Raw genomic sequence first — 23208 nt, forward strand, 5'->3', positions numbered from 1 at the left:
TGGGGAGGCAAACCTCCAGCTGTTTTAAAATTAAAACTCCCAGCATGTACTGAGAGACTGTGCATGCTGGGAGTTGTACTTTTGCAACAGCTGGAGGCACACTGGTTGGAAAACCTTCAGTTAGGTTCTGTTATCTAACTCAGTATTTTCCAACCAGTGTTTTTCCAGCTGTTACAAAACTACAACTCCCAGCATGTACTGATCGGTGAAGGGCATGCTGGGAGATGTAGTTATGCAACAGCAACTACAATTCCCAGCATGCCAAGACAGCTGTTTGCTGTTTGGGCATGCTGGGATTTGCAGTTTTGCAACATCTGGAGGGCTAGAGTTTAGAGACCAGTGCACAGTGACCTCCAAACTGTGGCCCTCCAGATGTTGCAAAACTACAAATCCCAGTATGCACAGACAGCAAACTGCTGGGTGGGCATGCTAGGAGTTGTAGTTTTGCAAGATCTAGAGGGCTACAGTTTGGAGATCACTGTGCAGTGGTCTCTAAATTGTAGACCTCCAGCTGTTGCAAAACTACAACTTCCAGCATGCCCAAACAGCTGTCTGGGCATGCTGGTAGTTGTAGTTTTGCAACATCTGGAGGGCTATAGTTTATAGACCACTGTATAGTGGTCTCAGACTGTAGCCCTCCATATGTTGCTAGGCAACTCGCCAGCTTCCGTAGGATCCAGGGAGCCAGCTGCACGACATCGTCGCCCACCGATCACCGTCGCCCGCAGCCTCCGCAGATCGGTAAGTGACCTTCGGCGCTGGTCCCTGTCGGTTTCCCCATCCTGCCCCGCCTATTGTGTGTGGGCAGAATGGGGAAACCGAAAGTAACTCCCCCGCCCCCGATCTGCTATTGGTCGTCTCATCTATACGTGAAAAATTATGCCTTTTTTGTTTTGCTGAAAAATAACAAGGTGGTTGCCTGTGTGTTAAAATAATTGGTTGTCTTTATAGTTTAAATATTTATAATTTTAACCCTGTTCTTTAACATGTCGATAGGCAAAGATGGGCAAAGTCAAGAAATATTACACAAACATACTTGCCACATTCCGTAAGGACATGGGAAACACCCACACAGATAAATCTTGTTGGCTAGGAATACCAGGTGTGCAAGTTTATCATACTTTGGCAGCAAGAGAAGGTAGACATACATTCTTAGCAGTGGTAAGCGAGAATTAAGAGACTAAATGCATTTATAGAGAGATTACCTTCCTTGATACAGTTATATGGCCACATTCTCCTTCTCTTTCTGTTTTAGCACTAATGAATAGAAACATTTGTTCCAGCCACTTGGATGACATTCCACTGCTGTGTTGCATGTAAAATGTCACATAATGTTCTCCATCTAAATTTCATTTCTGGCAAATCTAATTAATAAAGCAGATTATAACTGTAAATAAAATGGCATTGCCAATATGAGATACATTGCTTAGAATAAAAAAACAAAAATCTTTTAAATACTTGAATTTACTGTTGTCAGGCAGCAACCTATCAAACTCTTGAAAAATTTGTAATTGGTTTGAGCTTCTTTTAGTGTAATTTTCATAATTTTTTCTTTTTGTTTGTCACATTTATTACTTATGCTCCACTTTGAGATGTTTTTCATCATGTTTTTTGCCAACTTCCTATCTAAATTCATAATGCTACAAAATAAATTTAAATACACAGATCACTATATACTATAGTACTATGTATAGAAACAAATTAGATCATTTACTTTAATAAGTAAATATATTGGTCAAAGCATTAAATATATTTATCTCTCAACATATGTGTGTATGTTCCAGCACAACTTCTTAACGGCTGGAGATATTTCCATTAAAGGGGTTATCCACCATAAGGTGATTTTAGTATGTACCTGCCAGACAGTCATGGACATGCTTAGGAAGGCTCTGCGCTTGTCTTGGTGCTAAATGTCTATGTTGTGAGATTACCATCTTTTTGTGAACTGGGTATTTCCTGTTGGATTTCGTTCTCAAACTACAAGTCCCATAGTTTGATAGTTTGTAAATGGGAGGTCACTTTCCTCCCTCCCCCCACATCAGCCACCCCCACCCCCCCATTGAAACACAAATGCATTGCATTCTATTCCAAAGACCTGTGTTTTCTTATTAACATCTTACAGATGTTGCAAAATTATCTCTCTCCCACCCAGTGGTTGCTCCACCTATTGAAGCAGGACAGGCTCCCTCTGATCACTTGACTAGTGTTATCAAGTCACTGCAACCTTGGAAATCCTGAGACCTGAGTAATTTTGTATGCAGTTCAAGGGGTTATCCACCATAAGGTGATTTTAGTACTTACCTGCCAGTACTGGGTATTTCCTGTTGGATTTTGTTCTCTAAACTACACATCCCACAGTTCCATGCTTGAAAGTTTGAGGTCACTTTCCTTCCTCCCATACATCAACCACCACACCCATTGAAACACAGTGTTTTCTAACCAGGGGGCCTACAACTGTTGCTAATTTGAAGCAGGACAGGCTCCCTCTGATCACCTGACTTGGGATGTCAGGTCTTGATGCACTGCAACCTGGGAAATCCTGAAACGTGAGTAATTTTGTATGCTGTTTGAAAAAAATATTGTGGCGATAATCACAGAAGAATTGCAAGATCACCTTCACACACAGGTACAGACACTATATGATGAACTACACTAACTTTACAGCCCCTGTAGCATAGTCAAATAAAAGAAGATCCTGGAATACTCCTTTAAAAATAAATATTGGGGTGAAAATCACAGAAGAATTGTGAAACCCCCATCACACACTACAGACAGTACAGACACTATATTATGAACTACACTAACTTTACAGTCCTTGCAGCATAGTCAAATAAATAGAGTTCCTGAAATACCCCTTTTTCTATGGGACTTTCAGTAGATCTCCTTTAGTACTTTTCTCTATACCCAGATGGCTATTGGTCTTGCTAGGCCTCTTCTTATCAATGTTTACTTACTCATGATATAACATTTTCTCTCCTTCGCCCCATCCCCACTCCTTGACCCTGCACTAAGTATTTGCTTCACCTGCCTGCCAAAAGCAGTCAAATTGGAGATTTTCAGGAAACTGGGAAAGCTGGGTGGCACACATTCTACATTCCTCCCGACACTCCAGAGCTGTCATGCCCTCTCCCTGCCCCTTTACTAATGTGCTCTCTCCCAACTGGCAGCATGAGGTACTCTACCGGGCAATCTCCAAAGCCCAAAAATAACACTATTAGATCTTACCTAGTGTTATCAATACACATGTATGATCACAGTGATGATCACACACATGTACACAAGGATTTATTTTGTTCTTATGTTTACAAAAAAATAAATAAATATATATATATATACATATGGGGGGAGCTGTGTGTGTACTTGACTTGTTAACCCCTTGCCGCAAATGGACGTTCATCAACGTCCATTTGCAGCTGCCAAGGTATGACGCGCGCTCCCAAGGTATGACCGGGTGGGTCCCGGTTTATATAAGCAACCAGATCCCCAACTAATGCCTGACATCGCCGACCGGGCTGATGTCTGGCATTAACCCTTTAAATGTGGCGATCAAACTTGATTGCCACGTCTAAAACAAAAGTAAACATTGCCGGTTAGCTCAGTGGTGCTGTTCGGGACCACCGCGGTGAAATCGCTGCATCCCGAACAGCTTGCAGGACGCGAGGAGGATCCCTACCTGCCTCCTCACTGTCCGATTGCCGAATGACTGCTCCTTGCCTGAGATCCAGGCAGGAGCTGGATGAAACACTGATCAATGCTATGATATGGCATAACACTGATCAGTGTAATAGCTCAGTGTAATGCATGTTATAGTCCCTTATGGGGGCTATAACATTGCAAAAATAAGTGTAAAAAAACAAAGTTAATAAATGTGATTTAACCCCTTCCTTTAAAAAAAGTTTGAATCCCCTCCATTTTCCCATTTAAAAAAATTAAACTGTGTAAATGAAAATAAAGAAAAACATATGTGGTATCGCCACATGCTTAAATGTCCAAACTATAAAAAGATATCATTATATAAACTGCACGGTAAATGGCGTACACATATTTTTGGTCACTTTTTATTCCATTAAAAATGAATAAAAAGGATAAAAAAGTTGAATCAAAAAAATAAGGGTACCGATAAAAATTTCAGATCACGGCGCAAAAAACGAGCCCTCATACTGCCCCTTATATGGAAAAATAAAAAAGTTATAAGGGTCAGAATAGGGCATTTTTCAACATATTAACATATTAACTTTGGTGCATGTAATGATGTAATAAAATGAAACCTATATAAATTGGGTATCCTTGCGACTGTATGGACCTACAGAATAAATATAAGGTGCAATTTTACCAAAAACTGCACTGCGTGGAAACAGAAGCCGCTAAAAATTACAAAATGCCTTTTTTTTTTTTTAAAGTTTTGCCCCACAAATAATTTTTTTATGGTTTTGCTGTAGATTTTGTGGTGAAATTATTAATGGTATTACAAAGTAAAATTGTTGGCACAAAGAACAAGCCCTCATATGGATTTTTAGGTGGAACATGGAAAGTGTTTTGATTTTTAGAAGGTGAAGAGGAAAAAACAAAAGTGCAAAAATGAAAAATTGCCAAAGAGGGATGGGGTTAAGGATGTCTCAAAATTGTTAACTCTAATTTGGTTTAAATTTAAATTTCTCAGTCATAGAAGAGAATAAGAATTGGGAGACAGGTTATTTGTCATATAAAGAAGCATCAATGAATAGTGTTGAGCGGCATAGGCCATATTCGAATTCGCGAATATTCGCGAATATATGTACGAATATTCGTCATATTCGCGAATATTCGCATATCCGTAATATTCTCGTTTTATTTTCGCATATGCGAATCTTCGCGTGTGCGAAAATTAGCATATGCACAAATTCGCATATGCGAAAACTAGCATATGCAAATTTTCGTATATGCGAAAATTCACGCACCAGTCTCACACAGTAGTATTAGAGCCTTCTTACACCACATAAGCTGGAAGCAGAGAGGGATGATCACTGTGATGTGTACTGTGGAAAAAAAAACAAAAAAAAAACGAATATTCGTAATTACGAATATATAGCGCTATATTCGCGAATATTGGCGAATTCGCGAATATGCGATATTCGCGAATAAAATTCGAATTGCGAATATTCGCGAGCAACACTATCAATGAAGCATACAGTAGCTTTATCTTTCAAACAGAAATATCTCCTTAGGAATATACAAACTGTTTTCTGCAAAAATTACAAAAGCAGCACACTTTGGTACAAAATTGTCATGTGGACTTCCCTGCAGTTTTCTATTGATTTTCTTAATCTGTCACATGTGAACCTACCCAAACCATTACCAGGAGATGACATGTTCAGCAAAAGAGTCTTGATGTATGTATGTATGCAGGCAGCCTCTCTCCCTCTCCTTTTCTTCTCCCCCTCCTCTTCCTCACAATCTCTCCGCAGTTCTTCTCTGTATAATATGACCCCTTAATAAAAAGCTCTAATGGTCTTCATGCCTTATAGCTTCCTGGTTTTCCGTGAATAGAGAGACACTGAACAGTTATAAACAATTATTAGTGGAAAGAAACATATAATAAGTGAAGAAGGAAGCACATTGTAATATATATGGATATATAGAGAATAGACAAGCGCACTCACGACGTTGGCAGCTTCAAACACAGAGCAGTCGGCGCGAGATGGTCCTGTAGTCCGAGACTACCTCCATCGTTTGTCGTCCCCCTGCACTAATGTTGTCTGTACCTGGATCTCTACAATAAAGCTGACGTGTTTGAAGCTACCAACGTGGTGAGTGCACTTGGCTATTCTCTATCTATCCATATTTGCTGAAGTACTCGCTGCTTATACAAGCTTGCACCACCACCACCCCACAGGACAGACTCACTGCCATAGTGTTAATTCAGGATCATATATACGTTTCTTACACCACTCAGCAGTGCCAGGTGTACTCTTCTATATACATTATAATATATATTACAAGGATACCTTCTCATACAGTTTTTATGAAAAACCAAAAAAGTAAATGATACCTTTGCTATAAGACTTCCCTTTTTATATTTGCTATATTCATCTGACTTTTGAAAATGTTGTAAATACAGATATATTAGTTAGTAAACCTTCAGATCACATATGGAACAGAAAGCTTTTACCACCATGGAACTATAGCTCATTAAATATAGATAGGGTTGTTGTAAAGTTTCTATTTAACCCCTTAAAGGGGTTCTCCCTTGCTTATACTGTTTTTTGTTATTATGTTTGTGTGTTATGTGTGTATAAGTAAGTGTTTTTTTATGTTTGTTGTGATTATGTATATATGTATTTTCTTACCTTTTGTGAAGATCCGGAAGCTGGCCCCTTTTTCTTCCAGTGGGTTGCTGTGCACCTCGGCCTCCGCCATGTTGTGTTCGGTAATTGGGATCTTCTGACGTCCGAGGCAAATCTTTTCTTGCTGTTTCTTCTGTGGATTAGCGACGAATCTGCGGCCTCTTCCGGCGCATGCGCAGGTCGTTTTTTTATTTTTTTTTACCAATAAAGTTTTTTTTGTCTAATTGACAAACTGTCTGCGCTTGCGCGTAGACCTAATGTACTAGCGTAGACCTAATGTACGCTACGCTGTTAGCATAGCACTTGCGTACTCGCGCATGCGCAGACAGTTTGTCAATTAGACAAAAAAAACTTTCTTGGTAAAAAAAAAAAAAACTACCTGCGCATGCGCCGGAAGAGGCTGCAGATTTGTCGCTGAGCCACGGAAGAAACAGGAAGAAAAGATTTGCCTCGGACGTCAGAAGATAGGAAGGACAGAAGGAAGAACACACCCCCCGACATCCCACTTACTGAACACAACATGGCGGAGGCCGAGGTGCACAGCAACCCACTGGAAGAAAAAGGGGCCAGCTTCCGGATCTTCACAAAAGGTAAGAAAATACATATATACATAACACATACATATACATGTGATAAACATATCACAACACACATAAAAGAAACACATACTTATACACACATAACACACAAACATAATAACAAAAAAACAGTATAAACAAGGGAGAACCCCTTTAAGGACGCAGGGTTTTTCCGTTTTTGCATTTTCATTTTTTCCTCGTCACCTTCTAAAAATCATAACGCTTTCAATTTTGCACATAAAATTCCATATGATGGTTTATTTTTTGTGCCACCAATTCTACTTTGCATTGACATTAGTCATTTTACCCAAAAATCCACGGCGAAACGGAAATAAAATTAATTGTGCAACCAAAAATTGAAGAAAATTTTTTATTTTCTACCTTTTGGGGGCTTCCGTTTCTATGCAGTGCATTTTTTGGTAAAAATAACACCTTATCTTTATTCTATAGCTCCATACGGTTAAAATATAGATTGGATATTGTCGTACTTCGGAAAAAAATCACAACTACATGCAGGAAAATTTATATGTAAAAAATTCTCATCTTCTAACCCCTATAACTTTTAAATTTTTCCGCATACAGGCCAGTATGAGGGCTCATTTTTTGTGCTGTGTTCTGAACTTTTTATCGGTACCATATTTGTATTGATCGGACTTTTTGATCGCTTTTTATAAATTTTTTCATGATATAAAAAGTGACCAAAAATACGCTATTTTGGATTTTGGATTTTTTTTTTCGCGTACGCCATTGAATGTGCAATTTAATCAATATTATATTTTTATAGTTCGGACATTTCCGCACGCAGCGATACCACATGTGTTTATTTTTATTTTTATTTACACAGTTTTTTTTTATGGGAAAAGGGGGGTGATTCAAACTTTTATTAGGGAAGGGGTTAAATTTCCTTTGTTAACTTTTTATTCACTGTTTTTTGCAATGCTATAGCTCCCATAGGGACCTATAGCATTGCCCACACTGATCTCTTATGCTGATCCCTGCGAAGCCATAGCTTTGCATGGATCAGCGAGAGAGGGGCTCGATTGCTCAAGCCTGTAGCTCAGGCTTGGAGCAATCAAACCCAGATCGGATGCCGCGGAGACAGGTAAGGGGACCTCTGCTCGCGTCCTAGCTGATCGGGATATCGCAATTTTATCGCGATGTCCCGATCAGCCCGACTGAGCTGCCGGGAAGAGTTTACTTTCACTTTCAGACACGGCGGTCAACTTTGATTTTTTATTTGCATATGTTTAAATTAATAAATCTAATGAAAATCTGCTACAAACTTTGATTTTGCTTTGATTACTGACTATTGGAAAGATTCACATAAATGTAGCGGGTTTTGGGGGGCATCCCCTAGTGTCTCTGGGGTCCATTACCTTAGTTACCTCATTACGCCCAACAGACAGATTGGAGTGAGTGAGTTCGAGTGGAGCATCCGGGGTAGGGATTTGGGGTGATGCAGGACTGCAGTAATATGCGGCCATGCATCACATGAACATTAATCCCTATTCATTACATGTGTGAAACCATTTGACAGTATGTGGACCTTTCACAGGGTTGGTAATGTTTAGCCAGATGATCATCATGTTCCCCTCTTTTTCAAAATAATAACTAAATGAGCAACTATGTTTATGCACATTTAATGTACATGACTTGCCCCCTACAAAGATGGCGATGAGTGCCCTAAAGTCAAACTGCGGCAGCGCGGTTGTAAACATATGGGCTTGTCAGGAGGAACTGCGGTGGTGCAGTGACTAACGGCCTGATATCCATGACTACATACGATGCCTTGCTTCTATTGGTTTGTTGTAAGGGACTGCGGCGGCGCAGTGACGACAAGCCTGGTCTCTATGACTACAATAGGATGCCTCCTCCCTATTGGCTCCCCCGAACTTGTCATGTCATAATGCTTGGAGATGCGGGCACGCATGCGCAGTATCCCTATACCACGCTAGCGTGGTTATGGCGGAATCACCAGCCTGTTTATTTATACATCTATATCTGGTGAGTGTATTCTCTGACAAATGCTGTCTTTAATTAGCACGTGTGATTCTAATTGGATCATTTACTATGTTTTGTGATATTTTGCACTGTATGCACTTTATGTACACTATTTTGGATATGTGTGGATTTTGCCCTTTGATAACTGTATGCACTTTATCAATCTTTTTGCACAAATTGTTTATATAGATATGATAACTAGTGTTGCTCGCGAATATTCGCAATTCGAATATTATTCGCGAATATCGCATATTCGCGAATTCGCGAATTTCGCGAATATAGCGCTATATATTCGTAATTACGAATATTCGTTTTTTTTTTTTTCTTCACAGTACACATCTCTGCTTCCAGCTTGTGTGGTGTAAAGAAGGCTGTAATACTACTGTGTGAGACTGGCGTGCAAAAATTTGCATATGCGAAAATTAGCATATGCTAATTTTCGCATATGCAAATTTTCACATATGTTAATTTTCGCATACGCGTATTTCCGCATATGCGACCTTAAAACGAGAATATAACGAATATGCGAATATTCGCGAATATATGACGAATATTCGTCCATATATTCGCGAATATTCGCGAATTCGAATATGGCCTATGCCGCTCAACACTAATGATAACGTATTTGTATTACACTAATTTAATAATATGATTGGATTCTGGCATTGGATGGATGCCCTTATAAATATGTTGTAGTCACAACTGGTTGCACAGATTGAGAAAGACCAGGCAGAGCTGGTTGAAATGTTGCTTTTTGTGAAGACACTTTTCTCTATGGAATAAAGCACTAAGTTCAGACATCTGGTGAATGAATGAGCAGATACTGCAGCTTGACTGACCTGGTTACAGGCATTCTCAGGGTAAGCCAAAACCCTCCCTTCCCTGTTCCAATACAGTGCACCCTGTCTTCTTACTCAAAGTAAAGATGCTGAGGGCCAGTGGCCAGTGACATTACACAGCCCAGCCTGTTTTGGTGATGCTGCAAAGAAGGACTTGTACGGCCCCAACACTCCTATGTGAAACAACATTATAAGGGCAAACGTAAGCGGGTGAACCGCAGGTGTGCAAGTGGGCGGGTAAGAAAATCAACATCTGCATTGCTCTGTGTGGTATATTGGGTTTTGTTGTATTGTGTTCTACCTGCTTCTACCTGCTTGTGTCTCATTGAATCCAGTATGTTCCCAGTGGGACCCCAAATCCCTACCCCAGATACTGCACTGGAGGCACTGCCGCAGGTATGTACCCCAACTCCCAGATAGCGGAGGCTCAGGATCAGGCTCAGGTGTAAAGAGGTAACTAAGATAAGAGACCCCAGAGACACTAGGGGATGACCCCACAAAATCCTCTATTTTTATATGAATCTTTCCATGCCACCCCCCATCATTCAGGCGAAGAGTACCATGCAAACAGCACAGTAACACTTCCCTATAGGACCCTCTCAGTCCAAATAATTCCCACTTACATCTTACACAAACTAGGACCATCACAAAATTTGGTGCCAGCCCCTTTGTCACCACCTACGTGCAAATTTAATTGGCTCACCCCAATTGTCAAATGTCAAACTACCCAAAAAAAAATTTCACAAATTTATTATATATAACAATTATTACATGATTAAAAAAGTCAATATTCATATCCGGTGAGTGTTCAATTCCTCCAGACAATATCTAAAACAGAAAGAGACAATGAGTTCCATTAGTGCTGTCAATTGTTTTGCACAAAAATGGATAACAGCATATCAGGACCTCAGTCAAAATTAAAAAAAGACAACTGCATAGTATGTAAATAATAACAATCATATTTTCTACTGTGAGACAACCCGAAGAGGTGTCTTGAACTCAACACTGAGTCCATTAGGTTTAAGGTTACCCAGTTAAATATCCAGTTTAGTTCAAGTTTTTTTCAGTTTAGCTTGTCTGTCCCCCCCCCCCTCTCTTCAATTGGGGGACAGACATGGACACCAAAGCATGTAGATTACAAAAGAAGAAGTACATGTAAGGTAGTATTTTATTGGATAAATTTGATGTGTCAAGGGATGTGTAAAGAATTTTCCCTTGCACATCAGGGGACAATTGACACAGGATCGGCATGGGAAACTACCTTTATTTTCTAGGGTCAGATATCTCTGTGTTCCAGCAGTGCTACACGAGATGTCCGCCTTGACTAACCTGTCCTTAAGATTTGCGGCGCGTCTATAAGACATAAGGGGAGGAGAGACAAAGTCAGGTATGTTATAACAATTTTTATTCGGCCTATTGATTCAGAGGCGTCATTATAGGCTGTTACAATTGCAATTCTGTCCATTCTCCTTTCTCTGCTACTTCTAGTCAATGTATTATCAATGGATCTCACTCTTTGTTCATGTCTCTTGATTAGATCTCTAGGGTAACCCCTCTCCACAAATTTTTTTGTCATCATCTTTAGTGCCATCTCAAGCTTATCCTCAGTGTCCGTTATCCTCCTTGCCCTCAGCATTTGGCTGAAGAGCAAGGAGCTAACCATAGACCTGGGGTGACAACTATTGTATTGCAATAGCATATTGCAATCAGTTTCCTTTGTGTAGATGTCTGTTGTAAGTTTATCACCACTAAGTTGTAAGTTTATCACCACTGCCACATTAACATTAAAAAAAAATTGACTGTTTCTATAGAATATGTAAGCGTAAAACTGATATCAGGATCCATGTTATTCAAAAAGTTCTGAAATTCCAACAACATAGACAAATCTCGCTCCCAGATGAGGAAGATGTCGTCTATGTATCTCCACGACACCAGGACATGCCTGAAGTGGTGGGATACATAGATGTACATCTCCTCTAAATGTGACATGAAAGTATTTGCATAGGTTGGCGCTACGTTGCTACCCATCAAGGTGCCCCGTTTTTGAATATTATTTCTCATCAAATATAAAATAGTTATTATCAAGCACCAACCTAAGCATAGAAACAAGAAACTCAATGCTATTTGGGGGAACAAGGCTTTTTGCAGGCTCTGGGTTACTGCCTCTATACCTCCATTATGTTGGATGGAGGTGTAGAGGCTCACAACATCAAAGGATCCTATCATCGCTCCATCTGGTATGTCAACATTTGCAATTTTGTCTAAAAAGTCTGAGGTGTCTCAAATGTAAGATTTTGCATTGATTGCAAAGGGTCTCAAATCCCTATCCAAGAATATTGAAATGCGTGAAGTGATGGAATTGCGTCCCAAAACAATCGGGCGTCCAGGCAGATCAATTAAACTTTTATGAATTTTTGGGAGTAAATATCAGATAGGAGTAACCGGAAATAACACTATCAAATATTTTTAGGTCTCCTCGTCAATAACCCCTTAAGGACCAAGGACGTACCGGTACGTCCTTGGTCCTGCTCCCGTGATATAACGCGGGGTTACAGGGTAATCCCGCATCATATCATGGCGGGCCCGGCGTCATAGTGAAGCCGGGACCCGCCGCTAATAGCGTGCAGCGCCGACCGCGGTGCCGCACGCTATTAACCCTTTAGCCGCGCGCTCAGAGCTGAGCCACGCGGCTAAAAGTGAAAGTAAAAACTGCCGGATAGCTCAGTGGGCTGTTCGGGATAGCCGTGGCAAAATCGCGGCATCCCGAACAGCTTACAGAACAGCAGGAGGGTCCCTACCTGCCTCCTCGCTGTCCGATTGCCGATTGACTGCTCAGTGCCTGAGATCCAGGCATGAGCAATCAAGCGGCAGAATCATCGATCACTGGTTTCCTATGAGAAACCAATGATCAATGATAAAGATCAGTGTGTGCAGTGTTATAGGTCCCTATGGGAGCTATAACACTGCAAAAAAAAGTGAAAAAAAAAGTGAATAAAGATCATTTAACCTCTCCCCTATTAAAAGTTTGAATCACCCCCCTTTTTCCATAAAAAAAAAAACACAGTGTAAATAAAAATAAACATATATGGTATCACCGCGTGCGGAAATGTCCGGATTATAAAAATATATTGTTAATTAAACCGCTCTTTCAATGGCGTACGCGCAAAAAAATTCCAAAGTCCAAAATAGTGCATTTTTGGTCACTTTTTATATGATTTAAAAATGAAACCAGTGTGCCTCCAGCTGCTGCAAAACTACAACTCCCAGCATGTACAGATCAGCGAAGTGCATGCTGGGAGATGTAGTTATGCAACAGTTGGAGGTACGCAACTACAACTCCCAGCATGCCGAGACAGCTGTTTGCTGTTTGGGCATGCTGGGATCTGCACTTTTGCAGTAATCTCCAAACTGTGGCCCTCCAGATGTTGCAAAACTACAAATCACAGCATGCCCAGACAGCAAACTGTTGTGTGGGCATGCTGGGAGTTGCAGTTTGTAATATCTGGAGGACTACAGTTTATAGATCACTGCAAAGTCATCCCCAAACTGAAGCTCTCTAAATTTTGCAAAACTACAAATCTCAGCATGCCCAAATGGCTGTCTGGGCATGCTGGGAGTTGTAGTTTTGCAACATCTGGGGGGGGGGGGGGGGCTACAGTTAAGAGAGAACTATATAGTGGTCTCCAAAGTTTAGCCCCCCTCAGATGTTGCTAGGAAACTACACACCAGCTTCCGTAGTCTTCATCAGGGTGCCACGAGGGAGCTGCAAGTCATCGCCGCCCGCCGCAGAGGATCAGATAAGGGACATCCACCGCCGATCACGCTACAGTTCCCCCATACTGCCCGGAGTACCGTCGGTGAGCAGGACGGGGGAACCGAACTTTACCCCTCCAGCCCCCCATTTGCTATTGGTCGTTACGTCTTGACGACCAATAGCAGGGATTGGAGGGGTGGCACCCCTGCCACCTAACTCCTATCCCTTCAGGGGGACTGGGGGTGTCTTGGACACCCCCGATCCCCTTGATATTCCGGGTCACCAGATCTCCGGACACCGGTATGACTCGGATCCGCTGAAAATCGTCTGTCTGTATTGACTGTCGATTTCCGGCGATTGCCGTCATGGGGGTCTCAGGAACCCCCTGGGCATATGTACGGGATGCCTGCTGATAGATATCAGCAGTCATCCCGGTCCGGTCCCCAACCGGCTAGCGGCGGGGACCGGAATTCCCACAGGCGTATCCATACACCCTATGTCCTTAAGGACTCGGGATGCAGGGCGTATGTATACATCCTGCATCCTGAAGAGGTTAAATGGGTTATCCAGGAAAAAACTTTTTTTTATATATCAACTGGCTCCAGAAAGTTAAACAGATTTGTAAATAACTTCTATTAAAAAATCCTAATCCTTTCAGTACTTATGAGCTTCTGAAGTTAAGGTTGTTCTTTTCTGTCTAAATGCTCTCTGATGACATGTGTCTCGGGAACCGCCCAGCTTAGAAACAAATCTCCATAGCAAATCTCTTCTAAACTGGGCGTTTCCTAAGACACGTGTCATCAGAGACCACTTAGACAGAAAAGAGCAACCTTAACTCATAAGTACTGAAAGGATTAAGATTTTTTAATAGAAGTAATTTACAAATCTGTTTAACTTTCTGGAGCCAGTTGATATATATTAAAAAAGTTTTTTCGTGGAATACCCCTTTAAACCAGTCCGTCATTGTACTTGGACAAAAATTAAGTCCTTTTTGAAGTAAACACAATTGTTCAGTTGAGAGTTCCTTGGATGAAGTGTTAACGACTGTCTTTATTGTTTCTTGGTCATCCCCTTTGTTTGTAGCGTTTTCTGATTCCTCTTGTTTCTGGTTTTTGTGCCCTCTTTGGTGTTTCCTTCCACCCCTCCTTGGGTGTCTCCTCTGGTGGCCGGATCTAAAAAACTTTAGTGTTTTGATCCATGTTCTCATCCACATTATTAGATTCTCTCTGGATACGCATGGGTGTTGTATGGGTCTTGTTCTCAGAGCAAACCACTTTGCTCCTCCTATTATATCTAAATGCATTGTTAGACGGGCCCAAATTGTAGACTTTACCAGTTGTATAATCTTGTAAATCTCTATACCAATTATGTTTTTATGTAGTTTCCAATTCACCTCTGTTCTTAGTAAGAAAGTCCCTTTGTTTGTTCATCAAAATGTCAAAATCACCTTCTGTCATAATTTCATTCAATGTATTCTCCAAATCACAGACATTCTTCTTAATATTATAGAGTCTTGCTATGTGGCGGAGACTACATTGGACCTAAAGACATGTCTGAATCAACACAGATATAGCATCCGGAAAAAGAAACTTGATCTCCCAGTCTCCAGTCATTTCTCTGAATATGGGCATGGAGACAGGGACCTCAAATTTATGGTGGTTGACCATGTCCCCCAATTGAAGAGAGGTGGGGATAGACAAGCTAAACTGAAAAAACTTGAACTAAACTTGATATTTAAACTGGGTAGCCTTAAACCTAATGGACTCAGTGTTGAGTTGAAGACACCTCATTAGGTTGTCTCACAGTAGAAAATATGATTGTTATTATTTACATACTATCCAGCTGTCTTTTTAAATTTTAACTGAGGTCCTGATATGCTGTTATCCGTTTTGTGCACAACAATTGACACTACCAATGGGTCTCTTTCTGTTTTAGATATTGTCTGGAGAAATTGAACACTCACCGCATATGAATATTGACTTTTTTAATCATGTAATAATCGTTATAAATAATACATTTTTGAAACTTTTTTTAGGCAGTTTGACATTTGACAATTGGGGTGAGCCAATTAAATTTGCACGGACGTGGTGACAAAGAGGCTGACACCAAATTTTGTGTTGGTCATAGTTTGTGTGAGATGTAAGTGGGAATTATTTGTACCGAGAGGGTCCTATAGGGAAGTGTTACTGCGCTGTTCACATGGCACTCTTTCCCTGAATGATGGGGGGTGACATATGCACTTGTGCAAAGTGTGAAGCAGGGCTGCAGTAATATGCGGCCGTGTGTCACATGAACATTAATCCCTATTCATTACATGTGTAAAATCATTTGACAGTATGTGGACCTTTCACAGGGTTGATGTTTAGCCAGATGATCATCATGTCCCCCTCTTTTTGAAAATAATAGCTAAATGAACAACTACGTTTGTGCACATTTACTGTACATGACCTGCCCCCTACAAAGATGGCGATGTGTGCCCTAAAGTCAAACTGCGGTGGCATGGTTGTAAACATATGGGCTTGTCAGGAGGAACTGAAGCGGCACAGTGACGAACGGCCTGCTATACATGAATACATATGATGCCTTGCTTCTATTGGTTTGTCGTGAGGGACTGCGGTGGCGCAGTGACGACAAGCCTGGACTCTATGACTACACAGGATGCCTCCTCCCTATTGGCTCCCCCGAACTTGTCATGTCATAATGCTTGGAGATGCTGGCGCGCATGCACAGTACCTCTGTACCACGCTAGCGTGGTTACGGCAGAATCGCCGGCATGTTTATTTATATATCTATATCTGGTGAGTGTATTATCTGACAAATGCTCTTTTTAATTAGCACATGTGATTCTAATTGGATCATTTACTATGTTTTGTGATATTTCGCACTGTCTGCACTTTATGTACACTACCGGTATTTTGGATATGTGTGGATTTTGCCCTTTTATATCTATATGCACTTTATGAATCTTTTTGCACAAATTGTTTATATAGATATGATAATGTATTTGTATTACACTAATTGAATAATATGATTGGATTCTGACATTGGATGGATGCCCTTATATGTAGTCACAACTGTGTGCACAGCTTGAGAAAGACCAGGCAGAGCTGGTTGACATGTCGCTTTTTGTAAAGACCCTTTTTTCTATGGATTAAATCACCCTGTTTTGTCTTAGTGCTGTGGAGAGCTTCCTTTTTTATACATCAGGAGCCCCTAACCAAGGTTCAAGATTCTGTATGCACCGGTTTCATCTGCTGATCTATGGTGGATGTGCTGTTCTTCTTTTTCTTTTATCTATCTATCTATCTATCTCTCAATAGCTCTGATTTATCAAAATGTGTTATAAAAATGGTAACCAATCACAGCTCAGCTTTCACTTTACCAGAGCTCGTTAAAAGAGGAAGCTGAGCTGTGATTAGTTGTTATGGGCAAAATCTCTGACACATTTTGATAAATCAGGGCAAATTTGTGTGTGTAATGTATATGTATATATGTTCCAGCATCACTTCCAAATAGCTGGAGATATTTCAAATTGGTGCACCTGTTATGTATATGTAAACTAAAAATATAGGATAGCTAAATTAACCCTAACCCACCCCCATTTTTAAGGGTTGAGGTTTTTGTCTAAAGTCCCTTGCAAGACTATGGAACTTACCTTATGGTACCTTACTCCACAAGCTCTGCTCTGCCCCTACTGATGAGCGTGTTAGTTCAGCTTGCAGGTCCCCTTCATAAGCCACACCCACAAGCCACACCCCTTCTATTTTTTGCCTCTTTTTGTTTTGGTTAAAGGCCAAAAACACTATATATGCCTGACCATTTTTTACATCAAACCACAGGTCGTTCAACCACAATTTCTTCATCACGGCCACAACCCAAGCCCACCCCTCCAAAAAAAGTCATGCTGCTTTCTATTTTTGGCCTACAATCTTTTGGTCACAGCTCAGCTACACTTGAGGACAGGATATGAGGTTGGGATATGAGGACAGGAAATGAGCACAGTATATGAGGTTGGCCAATAAGGTCAGGATATGAGGATCCAATATAAGATCGGGTTATGAGGACTGGATATGAGGACAAGATATAAAGTCAGGATTAGAGGTTTGGATCTGAGGATGGGATATGAGGTCAGTATGGGAGATCTGGATATGAGGACAGAATATGAGATCAGGATATGAGGATGGGATATGATGTCAGGATATAAAGACGGGATATAAGGATGGGATATGAGGTTCAGATATGAGGATGGCATATGAGGTCGGAAAATGAGATCAGAATATCAGGACAATTGTTGCTTTTCCTCTCCCACAAGGTTTAGGTAGGAAGACCGGACAACTCCGGGTACTCAGCTATTGTAGTTATTAAACAAGCATTTACTAAAATATGTAAAATGACAATTTCATTTTTAAAATATCTGGATTTTGTTGCACAAACCATTTATTTTATTGTCTTTTCTTTCTTTAATAAAGAAGGAAGCAAGACTGGCTTTATTGTGACTTTTTCTTTTTGGTAGTGCATTACATGAAATGTTAATAGGGCAATGACATGAATAGCTCCTGTGCAGTGAGTAGGAGTTGCCTGTCAAATGAGTAGTGAAGTACTTTCTCTCATCTTCCTCTAGTCAGCACAGTCTACAGCCCAGCATCCCTGCTGCTAGGATCTCACAGCTCCTAAAATATTTTTTTCCTTCTAATTAAACAAGGTGAAAGGTGAATTAAAACGAAACGTCTGGCAGGTCTTAGAGAGAGCAGATTTCTCAGCAGCTTGCAGCAAGGAGGCGTTTATTCAAAGGGTTCCTAGTTGAATGTTGGATTGCCTGGATATACTGAACACAGAACTAGGAGACAGCACAGCACTGGCAAGGACTAAGGAATGACATGTCTGTCTGTAAACAAATGTCATGGCAAGAGACCACTCTGTAGTACAGATTGTAATGAGGCATGACAAATAGGAAATGTGTACTAGGAAGAGAAGGGATTCCTAAGGGAGACCTAGAAGGCACTGAAAAGAGAGCTACTTTCTGAACTCCAACAGAGCAGCTATAGTCCTTCCGAGGAGAGCCACACAGAACTGACTTTAAACAGCATGGCATATTTTCACATTAAAGCGTTGCTTTTCCTTGGACTTCATGTATTTGTATCTTTGGCAACGGACACAAGCCAACCAAGACTTCGCCTGTCATATAAAGGTAAGATGATCATATTCGTTACTATTTCAATTGTAAAATGTAACCCGTTTGCTGTAATAGATCAAGCTGACAGTATTTGACACTATTTAGTCAGATCTTTTATCACATTTGGGAACTGTTTGTATGCTACAGGGCACTATAATCCTGAGCTTTTCATATCCGATCGCAATGTTTGCTTTGCATTTTAGCTAGTCGTCTTTTTTGTTGTCAATGCTAGCTATTGTGCATTTCATACTGTAAGGCAGCTGCGCTACCCATGAATTCAGTGATGTAAAATAGGGGCATTCAATATTATGACAATTGCAAACCAACTAGATAACTAAATACAAGTAAAAGGTTAGAAGAAGTAAAAGAAGTATAAAATATGTGTTTTGGTGGGATGTGTAGTTACTGTGCTGTATATGTAAATTAAAGTGGACTTAATGCTGTAATTACAGAATGCTCAGTGCCTGGGGCAGATGCCTATGTTGTCATGCAGACTCCTTCAAGGCTAACATAATTATAAGTGTAACAACAAACAAGCAGTGCCTCATACGTAACAGGTATAGCAGTAGTATAAAAAAAAGTCATAACAACTGCCATACAAACACATTCAATTGTGATACCAGTGAGCATATAACTTAACTTTTTGTCATGTATATAATACAACAAAGAAAAGGTAATGCTGTACCTGGAATAACAATTTTCAAAAACGAATAACTGATGTATTTTGCGATAAAATATATTCTGCAGGTTATTATCATGATCTTATAGTGGACAGTAAATTTCATGATTTTTTGCATGTTAGTGTTCTGAGATATAGATATACTGGGGGAAATTGATCAAAACCTGTGCAGAGGAAAAGTTAACCAGTTGCCCATAGCAACCAATCAGATTGTGTCTTTCATTTTTCAGGGGCCCTTTTAATAATGAAAGAAGCAATCTGATCGGTTGCTATGTTCAACTGGTCAACTTTTCCTCTGCACATGTTTTGATAAATCTCCCCCACTGTGTATTACATGATTTCATTAGTAACCCCTAATAGATTATGTTCTTTCAACGTATTTTTCGCCATATAAGACGCTTCGGTATATAAGACGCACTCAATTTTAAAGGATGAAAATCTAGAAAAAAAGATTCTGAACCAAATACAATGTAAAGTATAGGACAGTGATCTTCAACCTGCAGACCTCCAGATGTTGCAAAACTACAACTCCCAGCATACCCGGACAGCCGTTGGCTGTCCGGGCATGCCGGGAGTTGTAGTTTTGCAACATCTGGAGGTTCGCAGGTTGAAGACCACTGGTATAGGAGGTAATACTCACGTGTCCCCGCCGCTCCGGACCCGTCACCACTCGTCACCTCTGCCCTGTCGCCCTCCATCGCTGTCAGCGCTCTGGAACTTCTCTGCTGCCCAGTATCCCCGCTCTCCATCGCCGCCATCACGTTACTACGCATGCCGCTACGCATGCCACTACGCACGCCACTCCTATTGGGTGACGGGATGGCGTGCGCGACGACGTGATGACGCCGAAGGAGAGCTCCGGCCATGCAGGGGATCCCGGCACGGAGCAGACACCGAGGAGGCAGGTAAGGTCCCTCACGGTGTCCTGTAAGCTGTTCGGGACGCCGCGATTTCACCACGGCGGTCCCGAACAGCCCGACTGAGCAGCTGGGTTAGTGTCACTTTCGCTTCAGACGCGGCGGTCAGCTTTGATTGCCGCATCTGAAGGGTTAATACAGGGCATCACCGCGATCAGTGATGTCCTGTATTAGCCGCAGGTCTCGGCCATTGATGGCTGCAGGAACCGACCCGATAGGACAGGGTTTTAATGTGTATTTGCCATATAAGACACACCAACTTTTTTGGAAGAAAAAGTGGGTCTTATACGGTGAAAAATACGGTAATTTATTGCAGTTTGGCACTTTACATGATGGTTTTATGTACACTTTTTAAAAAGTTGCCAGTATGATGTAAAATGTCCCAAAAAACTATTTTTTCTGCAAATGAGCTTTTGCTCAAAAAATGTGAGATTTTTGTATACCTTTGTGTAGTAAATTTCCTCCAAACTGTTATAATAGTGGTCCAGCACAATGGATTCTTTTGGCAAGTAATCATACTTAACTTGTTTAATTTTGTTGACGTTTGTGTGTGAATAGACCCTTAAAGGGGATTTCCTGTAAGAATGTTTTGTTGAGTATTTATATATTGAGAAACAAACTGACATGTTAGAAATTATATTACTATGCATCTTATTCCTATTCTTCCACGGTTTCTAATGCTTGCTTGATCCCAGTGAGTTTCTGAACATGTGCATAAACTGTCCAGTATGTAGATGTACTTCCACATATCCATGCTTTATGGCAATACTAGTTCTGTTCATTGCCTACCACATGCCCTCATCTAACCTAGTGTAATAGATTCACGTCCAAAATGTCATCCTTTTTATTACATAAGAATGATGCTTAGAAAGGTAAATGCTACTCTTATAGCCTAAAGGAATCTGCCTCCACATATTTGTCCCTAAAATGAGAAAGAAAATTGTCATGGATAGTTCCAAAGGTAAATGTGAAAGTCTGTCAATTTACAATAGTGAATACAGTTGGAGTTGTTGGACTTCCTTTTGCAAGGACAAAAATTCAGTACAGTGCCCTTGTCTTTATCTAGATAAAGACATTACAATTTCCTTCACCCCAGCAGGTTAACAAAGGACGCTTTCTGCTTTGCTTTATAAAAAATCTATAAGTATTTGTTAGTGATTAGCAGACTAGCATATTCATATACCGGTAATTCTATGAATAGTCCCTGGTCCTATCTTATATGAAGGATAGCCTTATGCTTATCCCATGTATGTTTAAACTCCTTCACTGTATTTGCAGCGGCCACTTCTGGAGGAAGGCTATTCCATGCATCCACTACTCTGTCAGTAAAGTAATACTTCCCGATATTACTGCATAAACCTTTGCCTTCTAATTTAAAACAATGTCATCTTGTGATAGTTTTTCTTCTTTTAAATATGCTCTCCTGCTTTACCATGTTGATTCCCTTTATGTATTTAAAAGTCTTTATCATCTGGCACCAAGATGTTAAAGGGGTACTCCGGCCCTAATACATCTTATCCCCTATTCAAAGGATAGGGGATAAGATGTATGATCGTGGGGTCCCACCACTGGGGACCCTCGCAATCTGTCATTGTCCACCCACCTTTGTGAGCTCTCCACAGCGCTGGAAGCTCCGAGTGTGTGGTGTGATGACCACGGGGCTCCGGCCCCGTGGTCGTCATGCTACACACTCGGATGCTCCAGCACTGCAGAGAGCTCACAAAGGTGGGTGCACAATGACAGATTTCGGGGGTCCCCAGCGGCAGTGCCCCTTGATCATACATCTTATCCCCTAAAATGCATTAGGGCCAGAGTACCCCTTTAACTACAGATTGTTGCAGTAACTAAAGTTGCAAGGTGGAACCTCCAAGGATTAGCCTTTTTCTAAGCAAAACCAATGAAATGAAAAGAATGTATATGGTCTGCACAAGTGTTCTGATAGGTGGCACATGAACACCAGAACCTAAAAAAAAAAAATGGAAAAAGCCCCACACTGCCTCTGCTGTGTTACCTTCTTTCTATATTTCATCCTGGTACCATTTCTTCCTTAGGTAACTTACACACACCTAGCTATCAAGATGATGTAAAAAATATGTGATTGGACAGTACAGACTACTTTTTTCCACTGCTCCATGGTATACTTTTGATGCCAACTTACATTAGTAAACCTTGTGCACCCATGACCCTGTCATTGGTCTACTAGTTGTCCTTTCTTGACCCCTTTCGGTAGGTACTATGCACTGCCTACTGGGGACACTCCACAAAACCTACCTTTTTTTAGATGCTCTTGACCTAGTCATCTAGCAAACACATTTTGTTCCTTCTCAAAGAAACTCAGCTCCTTACGCTTACTAATTTTTCTTATTTCTAGCACATCTACTTCAAGAACTGACTATTCAGTTGCTGCCTAATATATAACTTCCCTTGCCAAGTGCCACTGAATAAGCATAGTAAGTGTTTTCTTCAGATATACTAAGTAAGATAGATATAGATAGATGGATATTAAAGAATAAGTCCAGTGGCAACAAATTCATCCCTATCTGCAGGATAGGTGATAAATGTCTCATTGCGGGGGTCCGACTGCTGGGACCCCCGCAATCTCTCAAACGGACAATGGGCAATGGTTCGGTGCACTGCTAGAACGCATTTCGTATCCAGCAGGTCAGCAGGTACAAACACACCCCCTACATTCATCTCCATGGGAGAGGCGGAGACACAGAAATGCTGTGCCTCTGCCTCTCCCATAGGCATGTTTGTACCTGCTGACCTTCTATGTGAGAAACATCATACAGCAGCTTATCCAGGGCTGAATCAGGGTCCGGTATGGGAGATTGCTGGTGGTTCCAGTGGTCAGACCCCCCGCCCGTGATCAGACATTTATCCCTTATCCCGCGGATAGGATATAAATTTGTTACCACTGGACTTATTTTTGGAATTATTTTCG

The 23208-nt window shown here is 41.0% G+C and overlaps 1 protein-coding gene across 2 annotated transcripts in view; it reads left to right on the plus strand.

The window, feature by feature from the left end:
• The first annotated feature begins 18097 nt into the window (after positions 1-18097).
• The window catches only part of SEMA3E (semaphorin 3E), a 206022-nt gene continuing 200911 nt past the window's right edge, over positions 18098-23208 (plus strand). Inside the window, exon 1 of one of the 2 annotated variants that reach the window (XM_056573405.1) lies at positions 18098-18683. In XM_056573405.1, the coding sequence (XP_056429380.1) occupies positions 18581-18683 (103 nt within the window). In that variant the 5' untranslated portion in view covers positions 18098-18580. The remainder of the gene's footprint in view (positions 18684-23208) is intronic. The other variant, XM_056573404.1, reaches the window with a different exon arrangement.

The sequence above is a fragment of the Hyla sarda genome, chromosome 4, assembly GCF_029499605.1.
Source record: "Hyla sarda isolate aHylSar1 chromosome 4, aHylSar1.hap1, whole genome shotgun sequence".
NCBI lineage: Eukaryota > Metazoa > Chordata > Amphibia > Anura > Hylidae > Hyla > Hyla sarda.